Below are 18,173 nucleotides of genomic sequence, written 5' to 3' on the forward strand. Positions count from 1 at the left end.
TGTTAGAATTCCGTAATTCCGTTTTTATGTATATAGCTTCTCTTGGCAATATTTCGTAAATATTCTCTTAGCGTGATTTCGTAAAGATTCTCTTGGTAATATTTCGTAAAGATTCTCTGAGTCTGAGTCAGATGTGTACCCGGGAGTTAGTGTTTCCGGTGATGACTCATTTCCGGAGTAGGAGGTTGGAAGGTTTAGAGAGAAATATTTTTTATGTATATTGATATATACCCATGTTGTTGTGTATAGTAACCGTATAAATCGTTTTCTTCCAGACCGTCCCCGCGCCAGATCACTGTTAAAACACTCACCCCGGTCCATGACCCCCTGTTACCTTTTGTTCGGGTCACGCACTTTCGTTCAGAAATTTTAGTTTTGACCATTTCCATTTTTATTTAATTAGATAGATTCTCTTGGCAATATTTCGTAAAGATTCTCTTAGCAATATTTTGTAAAGATTTTCTTGGTAATATTTCGTAAAGATTCTCTTGTTAACATTTGGTAAAGATTCTCTTGGCAATATTTCGTAAATATTTTCTCATTAATATTTCGTAAAGATTCTGTCACTTTCGTTCAAAAATTTTAGTTTTGACCATTTCCATTTTTATTTAATTAGATAGATTCTCTTGGCAATATTTCGTAAAGATTCTCTTAGCAATATTTTGTAAAGATTTTCTTGGTAATATTTCGTAAAGATTCTCTTGTTAACATTTGGTAAAGATTTCGTAAATATTTTCTCATTAATATTTCGTAAAGATTCTTTTGTCAGAATTCCGTAATTCCGTTTTTATGTATATAGATTCTCTTGGCAATATTTCGTATAGATTCTCTTAGCAATATTTCGTAAAGATTCTCTTGGTAATATTTCGTAAAGATTCTCTTGTTAACATTTGGGAAAGATTCTCTTGGCAATATTTCGTAAATATTTTCTCATTAATATTTCGTAAAGATTCTTTTGTCAGAATTCCGTAATTCCGTTTTATGACTCATTTCCGGAGTAGGAGGTTCGAAGGTTTAGAGAGAAATATTTTTTTATGTATACACCCATGTTGTTGTGTATAGTAACCGTATAAATCGTTTTCTTCCAGACCGTCCCCGCGCCAGATCACTGTTAAAACACTCACCCCGGTCCATGACCCCCTGTTACCTTTTGTTCGGGTCACGCACTTTCGTTCAAAAATTTTAGTTTTGACCATTTCCATTTATATATATATAAAATATAGAAGAAGAGTCAGTATAGAAACTTTGTGTTCTGTTATAATGAAGTGGCTATTAACTAGAGGTAGCTTATCAAATCTACCAGAGAAGGTGCATGAAAGAACTTAATCTTAAAAAACAGACTAATGAGACAAAACTGTTTACATCAAGGTACATAACATAAAAATGAGGTGGGTTGGGACTGCTCATCACATGCAGTTATTAGTTGAGTTCAGAAGAGGCTTCTCAGAGGGTCCACAAGGCAAGACGCTATCCTTAATTAATGCCATGAGATTTCAGTCATTGATGAGGTGGTCTCGTGGAGATTAGAAAAGCAGAATCTCATAAACGAGGTTATTGAACAAACAAGTTAAGATTTTGGCTTGAATTACTTGAACACTAGATCACGTTACATCCTCGATGTGGGCCAGACAAAAGATTAAGTGTCAGCATATCAGCCTTATTTGCTTCGAGGTAACTAGTCGCTGGAATGGTCACCCCTGTAACTCGATACTGTGAGGTGGTGTCATGTCGCTAACGTACACAACACCTGCGTCACGTAACCAACACTGGTCGATTCAATTATGTCTGATGGAGATGCAATGGGTTCTAAAGGAAAAGCGTGACGAGAGGAGAGATATCGGCCAAGGTGACGCAGGGTGCAGGATAGAAATATGTGTGGAAATTGAAATCAATGTTCCTAGCGGACTAAGATGACGTCAATTTTAAAACAAGTACCCTGAGCGTTCGCTTGTCTGTCGACGTCGCCACTACGATGTCGGCCAGTTTGGTAGAGAGGTCGCGGAGTTTGCAGTAGAGTGTATAGGCGAGTCTTCTCCCTTCCTCCAGCTGCTGATGTGCCTCCTCCAGGAAACACTGGACGCTCTTGCCGAGGTTGTCCTCCAGTTGATCAATGAGTTCCTCCAGAAGAAAAAAAGAATAGCACGAGAAATTTAACCCCTAGTTTTTTTCTCACCAGTGTGCTACTAGTTTTTGATACTTCGTTTGAGTAGAAACGACTTCGGTTACTATATTTTGTTCTTCAAATTTCTAAATGTCAAATTACTCTTGCGTCATATAGTGAGAAGCAAAATGACGAACTAAGAGAAGTAAATCTATACGAGTGTTAGAGACATTGTTGAGATATAAATCAAGAATTTTGTAACCGAAGTCGTTTCTACTCAAACGAAGTAGCAACGGAGCTCATCTGTTACTCCTTCCTGGCCTAACCTTGAAGAAGTACTTGGGAAGTATACAAAGTACCTGTATCTGATCGCTAAGGGTAATCTCCACTTCGAAGAGAAGCTGTTTCGTGTCGGACAGGTCCTCGCAGAAGGTGTTGGCGAGCTGCTGAGTCCTGAGCTGCCTCACGCCGTGTCCTTCGTCGTCGCTCCCCGGGTTGGCCTCCTCCTCGAGCGCTAGGGCGCGGACCTCCTCCAGAAGGGGACCCACTCGGGTGTCGAAGCCCTGAACGATCCTGTAGGAGGGAAGAACACGTTAGGATTTTCAGTGGTAACGAGGCCTTTCTGCCTATAAAGACCCATTCAAACGATGCGACACGGCATGGTGTGGTGACCCTCATGGTCAGTTTTATTTATCTATTTATTTATTTATTTAATCGTGCATTCTAACCTCGCGTGGGAGGCGTGCTAGTTGTTGTCTGCCCCATATTCATCAAATGGTCGAGGTTGGAGTTCGCCATGTAATGAAGCAGTTGAGGTAAAACAGTCCCGGATGTTGAGCTTTGTTGTGAAGGTACTGTGTCTTACTGCATTGCCTTTGAATAGATCAGTGTGACCCCGCGGATGGATGCAGGGTGGGTATATGCTTCGACTCCCCTTCCCCGCCTCCCATTTATTACCTTTTTATTTATTTTCTCTCACGGTCCCAAGTCCTCGTAAATATTTCTGTGCTTAGTGCTGTTAAGGCCGGGTCACTTTGGAATAACTTCGAAATAATATTTAATGGATTTAAACTTGATGCATGTGCTCAATTTTGACTGCAAGGTTTATGGAATTAATTACTAAACATGAAAAACGTTGAAAACGTAAAAACACGTTGTACTGCAAATTGAACCAGATTTCATGAAAATGAAAATAAATGAATAGATATTTCCTTGCCTGCATGTTGTATCTACTAATGTCGACAAAACCAGGCAACATTCGAACTTTGATGATCTAGTTTCAATGCGGGACGATATCCGCTTTCAGATGTGCAACTCATTTCGGCTTATCCCCAACCCGGAACGAAGTGATGATGTGCAATAAACCTTGGCAAGTTATCGCTTTGCATTGCAATAACTTTTCTGTGAAGCCAAACACTGATCAGAATCCAGGAGACTTTACTGAATTTTATTTTGTTTACAGAACTGGTATTGCGTGTGTGCGACCGTCAATCACACAAAAATGATACACTTTACGGCCACGTTATTATGGTTCATTGCTTATTTGTTTATTTAATAATTCATTTATATATTGCGCGTGTGCGACTGGAAATAACGTACAAGTGTCACGTACACTTTACGACCACGTAATTAAGGTCATTGCTTATTTGTTAATCTATTCGTTTATTTATTCATTTATTCGTTTTTAAATAATGTATTTATATTTGAATACTGAATATACATTTATTCCATTAAAGATAAAGAGTATCTCAAGGCCGACGTTGGAACAATCAGCCATTTGTAGTCCACTCCTCAACAAAACCCTGACCTCCCCAGCATCCACAAATAACATTTGTTACGGCATATGCACGCTGGCCATGCATTCACATGGTATTCGGCTAATTTGATGAAGAAATTGTGGGTATAACTACAACCCAGAATTTCGGAATATTTCTAGAACATGCTTTGTTAGTGTGGAGAATACAGAAACAGTGAAACTAAAAAATATTAAACGAGCAATCATCGCGGGAACTCTAGAAGCTGGGATTGAGACTTGATTTGTCGACATACTGTAACTGTTATATTGTTGACCCGTAAAATGTGAGCATGCATTTTGCACTCGGAAAAAATTCTGAAAGATGTATTATTCCATGAAGTAGTTATCTGTAAAATGCGAGTGCGCACGTTCAAAATAGAAAAGTTGGGTACAAATTATTATATAGAAAGAAAAGCTCCCAAACAAAATGCTAAATCACATTTTGCACTCTTGGGTGATTAGTAGACATACATGAGCACGTCAAATTATCTCAGAGTAGACAGTTAACGCTAATTTTTCATCCCGTAAAATACGAGGACGCATTTTCAAATCTCCAAAGGAAGAGGAAACGAAGGTCCATTTAACACGGCTCCTCAAAGTAACAGATGAATGGGAAAGCCTTATTGAAGATAAACTGTGTGCCAAGGCCTTAGGAGGTATTCTATGACGAAGCAAAAGTAGAAAAAAAAAGAATAACCGTACATAAAATACTGGTCACCTGCCTACATACACAAAGTAGCTTTGTCATTGTATTTGTTTGTAAAGGGCGCACCCATATTCACGGGAATCGGTGCCCTCAGTCAGGCATTCGGAATTATGAACAATTCGAAGGCTGAATTTTTTTTTAAGAAAATCAAAAGTAACGGGATAATATATAGAGGTTTGCCTTAGTCCTTTGGAAAATACTTAGATGTACATTCAAAGATAAACACCCGTAGTTGCCTACATACATGTACAGATGTATCTCACTAAACTTTCCGTTACAATTGGCGTCGTCGCAATTTGTGGCCGGCAACAGACGATTTTTTCATTTGGGGGAAATTTCCACTCTTCAAATGACTAAAAAAAAAAAGCCTGTCTTCATAAACTTGTGAAGTTACGATCGATTTATTCGGACAAAGGACACGATTTTATTTGTTTATTTACTTATATTCTATTATTATTATTACTATATTTTAATAATTTCTATTATTGTTAATATTGTTATTGTTATTTCATATATTTACTTTTTTTATTTTTTTTTATCTATTTACATTTTTCTCTTCTTTTGCCGAGTGAACTTCCATTTCCAAAAATAGATTAGCATCCAGCCAATACTAATGGCACAATACGAACCATGCTGGCATCATACTACCTTAATCATGGGTTCGAGTTCCGCTCTTCTCTCTGATTCCCAGCAGTGACTGTTACCTGTCCCAATAGTCCAAGTCTAAAGGGCAAATGTGACGGCTTCGGATGCAAGTGTGCGCCTTGTGGCGTATACTCCTCACCTTAATGCTGTAAGGTGCGCGAGAGGGTGAAGTGTTACGGAAACCTTACAAGGCTCTAAAGAATAGTTTGTAATTACCTCCGACAAGGAGGTTAATTCTCGGCCGTATTCATTAGTCTGCTAAAAAAAATATGCAAAAATGTTTGGACGATTTATTGATCTTATTTCTTTATTTATTATGATCATTATTTCATTATTACTATTATCATTGTCATTATTTTCATTATCATTATTGTTGATATTATCATCAGAATCAGAATCATCATTATCATCAGAATTAGAATCAGAATCTGTATTTCTTTAAGCAGTCTGCCCGCCCCCTCATCCTCCACTCCCCTCAACACCAGTTTTTCTATGTTTTGCCATGGAGGAGGTTAGCACTCTCCAAGTGATACTACAGTTACAAATGTGTTTGATTGGATTTAAAGTGATGCAGCAATCTAAGCACCCCCTTGATCACCCAGGCATCTGAAAAATCCTTTTTAAGAGTGTTTACATAATCGACCATATTTTTAGTCAAATTGTTACATATTGGTAATACTTGTTTCACAAAAGTGCCCACGCCACGATTGGGCAGTGTTTATATTTGGTAGGTTTGAAAAGCGCTGTCATGGTGGAAACAGCATCATCGTAAGCACGTTGCGTTACAGTTGAATTGAAAACACAACCTTTGTAGTAATCCCAGTCGTGCGTCGTGTCCCTCAAGGTTCTGGCCCACGGATGAGTGGAGGCCTTCCCCATTCGCGCCCAGAGGCACAGATACGCTATCACATTGCTCCATTAACATCTTCACCAAAATGTCGTACCTTGGGAAATGTCGTTCAAGCTAATGCCATTTAGGTGAGGGTGTACATTTTTAGTAGTATGTTCATAGTGGCAAAATTGTAGCTAATTGGACTGTTAATCTTAATGTCCCGGGTTCGAGGCTCCGTTGCTGGTGAATTCGATATACACACCCATTAGGTCAACTTATTTGCTACGTCACCCCTGCCTTGAACCTGTAACAAAGAGTTCAAACGTGCCTGGGAAAGTTGGCCTCCATCTTTTGCAACATCATTCCTGCCTTAACATTTAGAGTTGCTGGTATGAAACTTCATGGAAGCTACAATCCTCACCACGTATGTGCGTGTGTGTGTGCGTGTGTATGTGTATTTATATGCGTTGCTGCCTTTTCTATTCTCCCAATTTTGCTTATATCCTTCACTCTGTGTAGGGACCATACTAGTGACGCATGTCTTAGACGTATTAGGGTTTCAATGGCTTTTTCCTCATATCTTCATCCATATAGTGGCACGCCACTTTAATCTTCTGCAATATCCATATGTCTCTCCCACAATTCTACTGATATGTCCGTTAGGTGACAGGTTGTCTTTTATCAAGACTCCAAAGTCTTTCTCCTCTTTTGTTTTTGTAATGGGTTCATTTCCCAAGGAATAGTTTAACGATGGCCTTTTGCCGCTATTGCCCATTTCCAGTACTTTGTATTTCTCTTTTTGTATTGAACTTCATTTCTCATTCTTGGCTCCATACAAAAATAGTGCCTAAATATTTTATGTGTGTGTGTGTGTAATTCCTGTAATTAGTGTGTGTGTTATTGCTTAAATGAAAAATAAAAAATGTGAAAACAATAGTTCGTAAAATTTATTTGTCAATTTTATATTTCATGAATGCATCTAGGTCTAAAGTCGAACTGGATACTGGATCAAGTCCAGTCAATTAAAAGTTGCTGGAAACGGAGGGAAGGAGAAAGTGGATGTTGCTTGCCAAGAGTTGAGGACGAGAAGGGCTTAACGACTCAACTTTTATTTACTTATTTGTTTGTTTTTCTCTTCCCTCCTGTGGTTCTAGTGTTGCAACTGCATTTGCGCAAGTAATATCACCGGTACATAGATGTAGATCATCTAGTTTCCCTGGCACTTTTTCCCTTACCAGTTAAGCCTTACAAGTGTATTGTTACAGTCAGTGAGTCCGTTACTTGCCGCTCCTCAAAGTTCGCCTTTGCGTCGTTCAAGCTGCTAGTCATACGCCATCGGAGCGTCGCGTCGCCTCACTCAACCGTCAACACAAATTCCCACAGTTTCCCCCAACAAGCTCCCATGTAGTTACCCTTCCCATTCTAGACAGCTCTTAGCAGAATCCATCGAATTTATCAGCTTTGAATCCAGTGGGAGTCATTTTCGTCTCCACTAAGAATTGTCTCTTGAAGATTGATAACCCTGTAAGTGGAATTAATAACACTAGGGAAGCCCATGCCTAAGTGCCGCCCCGGAGTAAAGTTCTCGGTGACGTGTTATATATTGTCCCTATCGCAGAGGCTAAGGGGAAATATTTCATATTCTGTTGATTCGGACTCATAATTCGTATAAAACGGTAATATATTTAGGGCTTCTTTGATCTTTTCTTACTATAATTATTTTGTCAGCCTTGTGGGTGGCATGTCCAGACTAGAATTGCCCCCCCTCCCCTCTAAATGTGCCGCGCCAGGGCATATGCAACCCCCTGCCTCATGTAAGGGCCCTGCTAGGAAAGCGTGCTATATGCCCATACAAAGGGAGTTGACCCTTTCTTCTTATTGTTCTTATTTTTTCTATTCTTTTTATATTCTGTTTCTTACTATCAATTGATTTCTGTTTTGTTCACTTTGGTTTTTAATTTTCATTTTTGTTTAGGTCTGGTGCGGACGACCGACTGCGTCGACACAGGGCAGCAGGACAGCCAACCGTTTGCAGCCATGGGTACCAATATTCTGATCTGTCGATATATTTGTTTATGATTACCGTCCTATATTAGGCTCTGCAATTGCTCTTGGGAGTTTGACACCTAAGGCTACAAACAGTTAACCGCCCTGTAATTTCGTAATCATTCGAACTAACACTAGTGACTGAGAAAAAGACAGTTTGTCACTTTGTCATAGTCCCTTACATTCATTTCATTCCATCATAATTAGCAAGGCGCTACAGAAATTAATAAGTCGTCTGACGACATCCAGAGTAAATGGAAAGGTGCGACCCGGCAAGGAAGGAAGCAGGAAACGGACCTAGCCTAATCCGCTTTTGATTTGATAAGAGAAGTGGGCGCAACGATTGAGCAAGGACAACTATTACGTTATCAGTAATATATTTGTCGGTGCTACTTTGGTGTGTGATCTACGCGCCAAAGCGATCTACACCGGACAAATTCTACTTTGGTATGCGATCTACTTGTCTTAAGGCATAAGTGAAACAAATTATTCTTTAATTACTTTGCCTGCCATTAATCCTATACACTTTTTGTTGTAGATAACATTTTAAGTTGTAGATCGGACACCTACTTTTGTATGCGATCTACTTGTCTTAAGGCATAAATGAATAAAATTATTCTTTTATTATTTATTAAGGCATAAATATTATCTATGTTTAATTGATACAAGAATGCATAGAAATAGATAAAATACAAATTTGAATAATTTTATCAATATACGTCTGTACTTTGCCTGCCATTAATCATATATATATGTATATATATATATATATATATATTTTTTTTTTTTTGTGGATAACATTTTTAATTGTAGATCACACACCAAAGTAGTTTCATGAATTGTAGATCACACATCAAAGTAGCACCGGTTTATCTAAAAAGAGGTGCCCCCTCTTTCTGAATCATCCACTAGAACTGCCTCAGTCACCCACCCCTCCATCCCCTTTTATTCCCCAAAACTCCTTCTATGTCCCCCACCCCCACTTCTACCCCCAACCTTTACTGCCACACTATCCCGTGACCGAAGATGTCGACCTCACAGTCAGATGACCAAGTCACATTTCTCCCCTCAGTCACAAATCGTGCGCCCCTTCCCTCTCCTCTTCCCTTTCCTCTTCCCACTTCCCCTGCTGCTTCACTCCCTCTAGCTCCTATACCAGGTAGCAACTTGCCTCTCTCATTCCTCCGCGTTTAGTTGGGAGATTGGCATCGCTGTTCGTGTGCTATCAAAACACGCCATCTTCCAACTGTATTACAACACAAAGGTGGGGAAGAGCAAACATGGCACTCATCTTTCCTCTATCTCTCCCTGGTTGGTTGGTTTGTTTGTTCCATCCACTCCAACGTACGAGTCCGTGACAGTGGCAGAAGGCTGGCTGCACGCAAATAAAGAACCCTCTCTCGTCTGCTATATATTTTTTCTCTATACATTTATATCCCCTTATATAACTATATATTTATATATTTCAGTGTGGGATGGGTGTATGCATGCATTGGCTGTCTACCTTCCTTATAAGGGGAAAGAAGTCATTTGATATATAGAAAGATATATTTGTGTAATAGGACCCTCCATTCACCCTTCTTTCTACCTACGTTGCGAGGTCCAGTGTCTTTAACTTTGTACCATGAGGCAATTCCTGAACACTCAGTGCTATGGTCGTGGAAATAAGAATTTCAAGTCCTCTTACTTGCGTCCTCTTCCATCAGCATTTTTGCGAGCCTCCTGAAGGGTCTGGTTGAAGAGGTGGAGTTCTTCGTGTCTCTCCTTCTGGTGCACGAGACCGTCGTTGAACACTCGAGTGCAGACTTCACCCAGCTGATCGCGGAACCTATGAAAAAAGAAAATATATAATTTTTTTTTATCGATGGTTGATGGGACATTGGCTAGCCCGCAGTGCATTTTCTGAATACATCACTCACCTGGTCATAACATCCTCAGCACCAGGAAGGGCCAACATGACAGCGACATTCTTATCCCCCGCCAGCATGCTGTTGAACAGCGATGAGTCATGGAGTCCCTGGACGCCCGCGCGGGCGTGGTTGCTCCTCGCCGTCCTCTCCTGTGCCTCCTTCTGCCGCGCCTCTTCTGCCGTCGCCTCCTCCGCCTCCAGCAGGGCCACTTCGACTCTGACGGGAGGGTTTGATACAGTGGAGTGCTTGATATGTTTTATTCTGGTTAAAAACAGGTGATTTAATGCAGTCGAGAGACCAACTCCGTTTTAAAAAGTGACTAGATTGATCGATAAATTGAGATGACATGTCGTTGTCATTGAATGTCTTCCATCAGTGGCCTATCACCGTGGGTATGGCGGTATTTTGTAATAGCCATGAATACCTATCATATCCTAATTGATAATAAGCTAATCTGAGAATAACCTAACCTAGCCAAGAACTTCAGGCAATAACGGAGATTTCAGTAATATCATCGTCTTGATTTACCGATCGATCGTTCTTGGTTTCAGGCCGGATTTTTAACCCCTCCTCCTTCCTCCCCCCTCCACTTTCCCACACTTTCCCCCCTCCAAGCTGCGGAGAATCGCCTGCCCTCACACACAACAAAAACCACAAAGTGTATCAGCATATTGAAGTGTCAGGTAAACCACAGAAGATCGCAGCAAATATCTTACTCCCTCTTCTGTGCGTGGTGGCAACATATAATCCTTTTGGGCTTTTCTTTGGCTGGAGTTTTTCCCACCTGAATAAAATCATCTGGTGGTAACAACCATAGAGACTTAGGGGTTAATCGATGTTATTCGTTAACCCTTGACTGCTGGAAGTTTCCACTCGGCTGAAGAAAATCACCTGACAGTCGCACAGAGGCGGTACGTGACCTAGCAAACATACGAGATGCTCAAGCAGTCAATGCATGCTCGGGAGAGCTCCGTGGCGCCGAGGGACGTTGTGGGTCCCAGATCATGAATAAAAACGCCTGAGGGGGCAGTCAAACTCAAAGGAAGTGTCACCCAGTGCGGAAAGGGTTCATTTCGACCAAGGGGGTTGCTACGAGATCAGGGAAATCGCCTGGCGCCAACCAGGAGGAAAGGAAAAGTGCCACCTGGTACGGAAGGGCTTAGCATTCCTGCGGTGTCGGTTGCTTTTCCTCGTGCATTAGTGATGAAGCGAGTAGGTTGGGAGTGAGTGCTTGTAAACGAATACCTGAGAGAGAGAAAGAGAGAGAGATGGATGTGAGAGGACTATTATAAAGAACCCTCCCTCACAACTCTCTTTGCCTATCAGTTTCTATTTTCCTATCCAGCTCTCTATCTCTGTCTCGCTCTCTCTTACCGTCTCTCCCTTTCCATTCTATCTGTCCCTTTCCATCCCTCTTCCTCGCTCCCCTTTTGTCTTCCTCTTCTTCCCTCCTTCCTTTTCCCTTCTCTCTCTTTTCCTCCCCCTTCTTTAATTCCAATATCTGGACAGAAGCGCTTGTAAACTAGTCTATAATAACAAAAACACCCTCATATCTTTCCGTCTCTCCCCTCCCTCCCTCCTCTTTCACTCTTCCTGATCAATCGAAAAGAGAATCTGGATGAGACTGGTCGAGCCATCTTCCTCTCAGAGTCTCCTTTTCGAGATCTTTCTTCCCTTCGTCCGTTACCTGAACCTCTGCGCCGCCTTGGCCGCAAGAGGCTGCGGGATCGTGCGGTGGTCGAGGTGGATCAGGCGCGGCAGATGTGCTACCACGAACTCGGGGTAGTTGCTCGCACACAGCGGGTTCGCCGCTAACGTCACGCTCTCCAGCAGCGGCAGATGGCGAAGGCACCGTATCTGTCGGAAGAAGCATGAGGATGTTTAGCGTTAAGAACAAAAGAGTGAGACTGCAAGAGACCATAAGGTGTACACTAGGCAGTTCCATGTCCATTACCATCTGCCATCCCCATCCATAAAATTATCTAACCTTCTCTTAGAACAACTAATAGTTTCACAGCTCACTACATGGTTACTAAGTTTATTCAATTAATTGACCACTCTATTGGTAAACCAGTTCTTGCTTATTACCTTCTTAAATTAAATTTGTCCAATTTAAATCCATTTCTGCCAGTCCTCCCCTGATGTCTTAATATGATGACCTTGCGTGCATCACCCTTGTTAAAGTCCTAAACCCTCTCCACTCTACGTCTTTCTAGAGAGCGCAAGTTAAGGTGTCTAAGCCTGTCTTTGTAAGGTAAATTTCTGACCCCTTGTATCATTTTGGTCATTCTCCTCTGTACTGATTCTAGTGAATTAATATTCATTCTATAAGACTGAGACCAAAACTACCGCATAATCAAGGGTGGGTACAACTATCGCCAGATAGAGTTTCATGATTACTTCTGCACTTTTGGTTGTAACCGTCCAAGCAATAGGAATACCGGATAAAATAGGAAATTAAAGATAAATAACCCAAGTTGTAACTGTGCATCAATTTGAAGTAAAGTATGATAGTTGCAAAGAGACAGGATTTCACGAACATTGCTCCTTTCGTGTATACTGTGAACACACACACGCGCACACACACACGCGCGCGCGCGGACAAGCCAAATTGGATCAACCGCTGACTAAAGAGCCAGATGTTATAGATTCCTACATATAAAGGTGGCTGATATGGAAGAGTGGCCATGTGGTTCTGGAGCATTTGTCTGTAAGGAATGCAGACCATAGGGAGGAATTGTACATACAGGAAAGGTATAATTTTGGAAATACAATTTTTTATAAAACTGAGGGAAAAAAATACCAAGATGAAAGGGAAACAAATGGGAGACGGATCGGAGTGAGATGTGTGGAGGGGGTTGCATGCCTTGGCTGGCTAACCTCCTTATAAGAGGGAACAAGCTTTTGGTATATTGATAAACTAATAGGTAAATAGAGAAGTAGCAGCGAAAAAAAGTTGTATGGATTTCTGCGTCAAATAATATACAGCATAAATGGATTTTTTGTGACTGACTCTTTACAATATGAGTGTGGAAAATATACACCGAGACTGACAGGAGGAAAAATTTGAAGAAAGGAGGGGTCCAATCACAAATGTATTTCAACAAAAATGCTGAGAAATTAATCATGGAAAGAGAGAAAAAAGAGAGAAACAATTAAATCGAGGGAAGAGTATGATATATAAAGAAATGAACAACATCAGCAACTGAACTTCTGGTCCACCATCCTCCAGTATTTATTTTCTTCGTCCATTCGCCATTTTTTTTCTAGCTTCATAGACAAATTCCTTAATGCTTTCCTCTTATCTAGACATAATTTTACATAAATCTATACTAACCTCCATATTCCACTGTTTTTATCTCCTTCGCCACAGGTAACGATGACATAATTCTCATTGGCCTTGTCCCCTCTAACTCCATATTTGTCAAGCCAGAAGACTTCCTCAATCTTATCAGTGTCTGACTTATAGGTTGTTGCTATTGATCCTACGTTCTTAAACTGATAAGTTTCTGTTTCTTCCTTATCACTAGTGGTGAGATATAATCCTCCGCCCATACTATATTGGTTATACATCTTTTATCTCGTATATCTCTCAGTAACCCCTATCTATTCTTTAATACACTACATTTTAGATATTTTGTGTGTGTGTGCGTGTGTCTGTGTGTATATATGTATCTGTGCGTGTGTGTGTCTGTATATTTGTGTGTGCGTGTTTGTTTGTTTGTGTGTGTGTGTATGTGTGTGTAACAAAGGAGGTGATGGCTTCACTACCTGTGTTGAACAGAAGATGAGCACGGAAAACCGTTCTAAGTGAGATTGAAGGGCAGGGACAGCTGTCATCTACGAAGAGGGATTGCATCCGCTCACACAGCGGAAGAATCGAGCGAACTTACGTCTGCATCATCTATTCCCGTACAGAAGAAGAAGAAGAAGAAGAAGTGAGAAAGGAAAAGAAGCAGAAAAGAGGAGGAGGAAGAGAAGATGAAGGAAAACAAGAAAAAGGAAAAGATGCATAAGAAGAAGAAGAAAGGAAGAAGAGGAGGAGGAACAAGAGAAGATGACGGGGAACAATAAAAAGGAAAAGAAGAAGACAATGACGACGACGGCGTGTCCAGGGGATCACATTTCGAATCCTCGTGGCTGAGGCTGCCGCCGCCGTCGGATCAACTTCTCTGTTGGTTTCTTTGGAGGAGGAGATGGGGTGGAGGGTGGAGTGAAGGGAAGAAGACGCTTCACCTCAGCTCAGTTTCTGTGTTTGTTTATTTCCGCTACCCAGAAAGGGAGTTTTTGTATTGGTCCAAAGGGTTTCTTCGTCTAGGGAGGTTCTGTAGGAGCCAAGAGAGGTGTTCTTGGGTCTCCAGAGAGTTTCAATTAGGTCCAGATAGCCCTCTTAGGGTTCAGAAGGATTCCATGAGGTACCAGAGAGGCTTTTGAAGGATCTGGATGGGTTTCCTTAGAATCTAGACATGTTTCTTATGAACACACTTTTCCTAGTGGTTAGGGTAGGTTTTCTAAGGGTCGAAAGATACTTTCTAGGAACCCAAAGATGTTTCGTGGTTAGCTATGAAGTTTTTCTAGGCGGTCCGAGTAGGATTCTAATGGGATCTAGAAACACATCCTACAGTTTCAGAGAAGTCCTCCGATTCAGTGGTTCCCAAACTACGGTATAGCTCGCGGGTGCCATGGCGCCCTCAGGACTTTGTTGTCATGGCATCCGTGAAGGTTCATCAGAGATGTTTTTGACATTTAATTTATTTTGTATTCATATTTATTATTATTATTTGTTATTTCCTTATATCTATCATAATTATATATATATATATATATATACATATATATATATGAATATATATACATATATATATATATATATATATATATATATATATATATATATACTGTATATATATATATATATATAATATGTATATATATATATATATACATATATATAATATATATGTATATATATGTGTGTGTGTATTTCTCTCACCTTTGGCGCCCACCATTTTATTCACATGAGGGAAGTGGTCCGCATCTCACAAAAGTTTGGGACCATTGCCCTAAGTTATCAGAAATGCTTGATAGGGGACCAGGAAGGTGTCCTAGGAACCCAAATATTTTTTTCTAGAAGACCAAAGAAGTTCAGGTGTGTTTGTAGCGGAATCGGGAGCGTGTTGGTCTCGCATTCGCTCAATTGTGAGTTCGAATCTCGCACATCTCTCCGATTCCCAGCAGTGACCTGCCCCAACAGCGCATAGGGCAAAGGTGGTGGTGGTTTTGGCTGCAGCTACGCATCTCCTATCGTAGACTTCTCCCCTTCTTCTACAAAGAAGTTCTTTATAGGTCTAGAGAGGTTCTTTTGAGCCACAAAGAGGTAGCCTAGGGAGTAAAAGAATGTTTTCTAAGAAATGAGAGGTTTCCTAGAGAGTTCTAAAAGGTTTTGTCGAGGTTCAGATAGGTTGACCAGGAATTCTAGAGAGATTCTGTAGGAGATAAGAGTTTCCTGGTGTGTGGTTCAGAAAGGTTTCTATTTAGAGCGTTTCATTGTGAATCAAAGACTTTTTCTCAGGACCAGAATATGTCTTCTAGAAGCTCCAAGTGTTAAAAAATTTAGGCCAGTTGGTTTCATTCAGCGTCAAGGTGGTCCTATAGAGATTAGAAAAAGAAAAAATAACATAAACACAGGGGTAATTAGCAAGAAGGATGATAATCAGGTCAATCAAGATGATGTCCCCACTGAAGACAATAATTTTGCAGTCGCTTTGTCGACACCGTTAGCATGGCGATATTTTGAAAATCCCAGGCAATATTTGTCGATAATCATTCTATCCTAACACAATCTCACCAAATCCTTAAAAGAATAGGAAATTACGGTAAAGTCGACGATAAGATCGTCCTAATTCACTGGCGATCTTTGTTCCGCGGTTTGATCCTTGGCCCCGGACATTCTTATCTTGTGGAACTGGTTTGTTTTTTTGCTTCCTATGTGTCACTCTTGCTCTCAGCATACTCTGGGTTGTCGACTAAAAAAAATCAGTAAACGAAAAAGAAAAAAACTGAAAAGTGCCACAACACTGGAAGCTGGTACCTCGCTATGTTAGACAAGGATGTGTGTATGTGTGATTCACCATGGTCTTGGATCACGTGTTGGACTTGTGATCGACAGCTATTTCCCTCCCGGAAGAGAGCCCATATATGACCGATCTATGGGTAATGCTGTGACCTTACACACACACACACACACACACACAACTCCCCGCCCACGAGAGTTGGAGTAAGGACTCGCAGCGTAGCGATATTGTGATATCATTTCAACTCTGGGTGGGAATCGAACCCGGACCGCCGTAGTGGCGGCCGCGAGCATTACCACTGCGCCATGCATGTGTGTGTGGGTGTGCGTGTGTGTGTGTAAACGTGGCCACAGCATTAGATCATGCCATATAAAACCTCTGAGCTCTCATCCGGGAGGGTAATAGCTGTCGATCACGAGTCCGACATATAATCTAAGACCATGGTGGTGAATTACATACACACATACACACACACTCACACTCAAACAAACAAACAGGCACATAAACATCGGCTTCCGGATGTCAAAGGTTGTACAAATCAGGTGGGCACTTACCTGGTACCTTGCGTGACCAGTGACATTTGAAACGGCTTCTAGCCGCTTAATTCAAGCCCTCCGGGGCTCCATCCAGCTAGCGAGGATAGAGCCCCAAACCCAAGTAGAGCTCCTTTACCCAGACCTGTTTTTTCGAAAACGCGAGCAGAGACTTCCCATTTCGCCAAATTGTGAGCTTTGTTTAGGTACAATTTGGCGAAATGCACATTGGGGGATTAGGAATGACTTAACACGCGATACAGCCTGTCCACCTGTGTCTGGTTGACCAGACAAGCAGAGGTGGCTTTATTCACCTGTGGGTATGCCCATACTGAAGATTAGCTATATAGAACGCCTTCTTCGTTGATGTGAGGTTGTTTATGGGTCTTATTCTAACGCCAAACGATGTTATTCAGGTCAGAGGTGAGAGGACTGAAGAGGTTTTTGTGTATTTTTTGGTTAACAGGAGATAGATAGAGAGAGAGAGAAGCGGGGGAGAGAGGGCTGACACAGACTTCCTGACCAACTGAAAAATTGACGAACTGACCGACTGGCTCACTGACTTACTAACTCACTGACCTGACCCACTGACTGGCATAGCACTACCCTACAGTAGTTACATTATGCAGGTTGCAGAGCTACTCTACTGCTGCCAGGTGTTGACTTACGTCGTCCTTGTTGCTGAGCAGGTTGTGCGCGAGAGAGAGCACCTGCAGTCTGAGGAGAGGTGCCAGGGCGCCTCGCTCGAGTCGCTCCAGTTGGTTCGAGTGGAGGCTGAGCACCTCAAGGTTGACCAGCTCCGTCAGACTGGAGAGTTTCTTTATCTGAAACGATGACAAGATGACAAGGACGAGGTGGTCGAGGGCCACGTCGACCTTGAGGTGATTGAAGCCGATCGTGTTTAGGATAAGGTTTCTTGCTATAAAATGTAATAAAATCATCATCGTCATCGTTGACATCATCATCATCATCACCATCATCATCATCATCAATCATCAATCATCATCATCATCATCATCATCATCATCATCATCATCATCATCATCATCACGGTGCTCCACCTCTGTCAAGGACCCAATTGCCATAAGTTCAACCCTAACAACCCTTTCCGGAGCGATGGTTCCCGAGCCCTTTGTCTTACACACTTATTTCTTTCTTCCTTCTTAGCACTTGACTATTCTTTGTTGTTAAAACGGTATTTACGCCAAGAGACGCTTAGTCCGAATCCGTGGTTTCTGCGTTTGGGTTAGCACAGCCAGTCCCAGCGACTGTCAGATACCAGGAGAATACGAAGACGACGACGGATACGGTCAAATGAATAAATAAAACGAAAATACAAAACAAAATAAAGTAAGATAAAACAAATAAAAGAAAGATAATCCGAATAAGATTAAATTAATCAGAAAATAGAATGTATTGATAGATTATATATTGAATAACCGAGCGAACTATAAAACTAATTTTAACGAAAAATTACATCATACGATGCATTCAGGCTACTAAACCCAGGAATTAAATAAAATCACGAAAC

The 18,173-nt window shown here is 41.2% G+C and overlaps 1 protein-coding gene across 1 annotated transcript in view; it reads right to left on the reverse strand.

The window, feature by feature from the left end:
• Positions 1-18,173, reverse strand: part of LOC143037373 (dynein regulatory complex subunit 3-like) — a 36,804-nt gene that overhangs the window by 2,094 nt on the left and 16,537 nt on the right. The window contains exons 4-9 of the mRNA XM_076205511.1: positions 17,311-17,466; positions 11,723-11,892; positions 10,045-10,251; positions 9,813-9,953; positions 2,461-2,674; positions 1,936-2,118 (exon numbers count right to left, since the gene is read on the reverse strand). Coding sequence (XP_076061626.1) covers positions 1,936-2,118; positions 2,461-2,674; positions 9,813-9,953; positions 10,045-10,251; positions 11,723-11,892; positions 17,311-17,466 — 1,071 coding nt within the window. The remainder of the gene's footprint in view (positions 1-1,935; positions 2,119-2,460; positions 2,675-9,812; positions 9,954-10,044; positions 10,252-11,722; positions 11,893-17,310; positions 17,467-18,173) is intronic.

This window comes from Oratosquilla oratoria, chromosome 22 (assembly GCF_046742065.1).
Source record: "Oratosquilla oratoria isolate Oo_2021 chromosome 22, ASM4674206v1, whole genome shotgun sequence".
NCBI classification, from domain to species: Eukaryota; Metazoa; Arthropoda; class Malacostraca; order Stomatopoda; family Squillidae; genus Oratosquilla; species Oratosquilla oratoria.